Genomic DNA, 1917 nt, shown 5'->3' on the forward strand with positions numbered 1-1917 from the left:
CGAAAGGAGGATAAGAAAATAGAAGATCCCAGAGAATGCAGGAGTGACGAAGATAAAGAAGTGATGAAAAACAAGGTTCTAACACAGGCAGTAGAATGTTCGTCGAGTGCAGGAGCAGCAGAGGAAGAAGTCAGTCATTATGCGTTATATGCAGATCAAACAGGTGGAGGCGACTGGTTACAAAGAAAAACTGAAACGATTCAGGATATGGCCGAAGAACAGTATGTTTTCTATGGTGGTAGTGATTGGCATGGTCTCAAGAAACTTCAAAGGAAAAGGTTCGACTTCTCAAGGGCAAAGAAAGCTGTTAACGAAGCAAACATCAGTGTACTCAAGAACTCCCATAAACCGAATTATGTTTAGGGGAGAGTATTAGTGTTATAAACATAATTATTATTATTATCTGTATTTAAGCTTAGAACCTATTAGATGTATGTGTGTGTTATGAAACGTTTTTAGATAAACGGGTATGTCGGTTAGTAGAGGATACAAAACATGACGGTTATTCCCGCCAATCCTAACTGCCAACATAACCGTTTTTGTAATATGTATATATAAGGGTTACCGGCAATCTTTGTTTGGTTATCAAGACAATTCCTTCATATAAGATTGTCCATTGTTTACTCATTTATCTTTCGTGTTAATATCGATTAAATGGATTCACATGATTCCGCTGCAAACACTTATGATATGCAACATTAGCAAACGTAACCTAGTAAGATATAGCCTTATGGACAATGCATGATAATTGACTTTTACACTGCATTCACATGCGCCGTACTCGTCTTCAATACGATTTAATTTACTTCCCCATATAACATAGCTAGTAAATATAGCCTTATGGACAATGCATGATAACTGACTTTTAACTCTACCTCCACATGCGTTGTATTGGATACACAATTAATGTATTTCCCATGCAATTTTATGTATTATATATAACCATAAATCAGTTGCTCAAGGATTATCGGAAAAAAAGGCTTCTGGAAACTCAACCGCATCAGGATCAATAATCTTTGGGTTGATGCAGTGTCTTACTGATTTGTCGGCTCAGCAATGCGGTGATTGCTTGGATGATTGCTTGCTCAAAGTCAAGGAACTTTATAAACCGGTACCTATAAGGAGGCAAGTAAAAGTGTACACGACTAGTTGTGTTATTAGGTACGAGAACTACCAGCTTTTCAATTCAACTTGGTTTCCAGCTTCAACATCTTCGGGTGGTTTGGATAATGTACTCGGAGAAGGTGGCTTCGGCTGTGTTTACAAGGTAACACGCAGTTTTCATGATCCTTGAATGCTATATAGTTTTTACTTACTTGAGGTTTCAACAAGATTAAAGATTTACACTGTTTGTGTGTTACAAAATGGACAAACAATAGCGGTGAAACGGCTAGGAATTCCTCACAAGGTGTTGTGGAGTTTAAGACCGAAGTAAACTTGGTTGCCAAAGTACAACACAAGAATTTAGTTCGCCTTTTGTGTTACTGTGTACAAGAGCCCGAACGCCTGCTTGTCTACGAGTATATGGGCGCAGGCTCACAACAGATAAATGACCTAAAACTTCCCCATGATTCTCTTGAAGTATATCTACATACTTGTAATATTTTGGATGATGATGATGACACTGATGATGAATTATATGCATACTTCTTTGTATGATGACGAGTATGTTGATGTTTCTATCATAATAAACAAATTGATAAATGATAGTAACTGATCTGTGTATTAGCTTATTCTACTTGTGATTCTAAATTTCAAATGATAACCTCAAATGTTTCTTCCTTAAAAATATCATTGAAGAATCTGTTAAATTTGTGTAAAGTGATTATTTGCAAAACCCAAACACCCCATTGAAACCGAGGGTTGCACCATCCTCTCTCTTTATACTAAACTAAATTAACAGACTTTTTAATTAAG

At 36.6% G+C, this 1917-nt stretch overlaps 1 protein-coding gene across 1 annotated transcript; it reads left to right on the forward strand.

Annotated features, from left to right (window-relative positions):
* The first annotated feature begins 980 nt into the window (after positions 1 to 980).
* Positions 981 to 1672, forward strand: LOC110909756 (calcium/calmodulin-regulated receptor-like kinase 2). Its single transcript, XM_022154534.2, has 2 exons — positions 981 to 1267; positions 1380 to 1672. Exons 1-2 carry the CDS (start codon positions 1230 to 1232, stop codon positions 1657 to 1659), a joined length of 318 nt encoding a protein of 105 aa, XP_022010226.1. The 5' UTR covers positions 981 to 1229; the 3' UTR covers positions 1660 to 1672.
* Positions 1673 to 1917: the final 245 nt, after the last annotated feature.

Source organism: Helianthus annuus, chromosome 15 (assembly GCF_002127325.2).
Source record: "Helianthus annuus cultivar XRQ/B chromosome 15, HanXRQr2.0-SUNRISE, whole genome shotgun sequence".
In the NCBI taxonomy this organism is placed as follows: domain Eukaryota; kingdom Viridiplantae; phylum Streptophyta; class Magnoliopsida; order Asterales; family Asteraceae; genus Helianthus; species Helianthus annuus.

Coding starts and splice junctions, on each gene's coding strand:
- LOC110909756 (XM_022154534.2), top strand. CDS start 1,230: ATGTACTCGGAGAAGGTGGCTTCGGCTGTGTTTACAAG. Junction 1,268..1,379: donor GCTTCGGCTGTGTTTACAAG/GTAACACGCAGT, acceptor GACAAACAATAG/CGGTGAAACGGCTAGGAATT.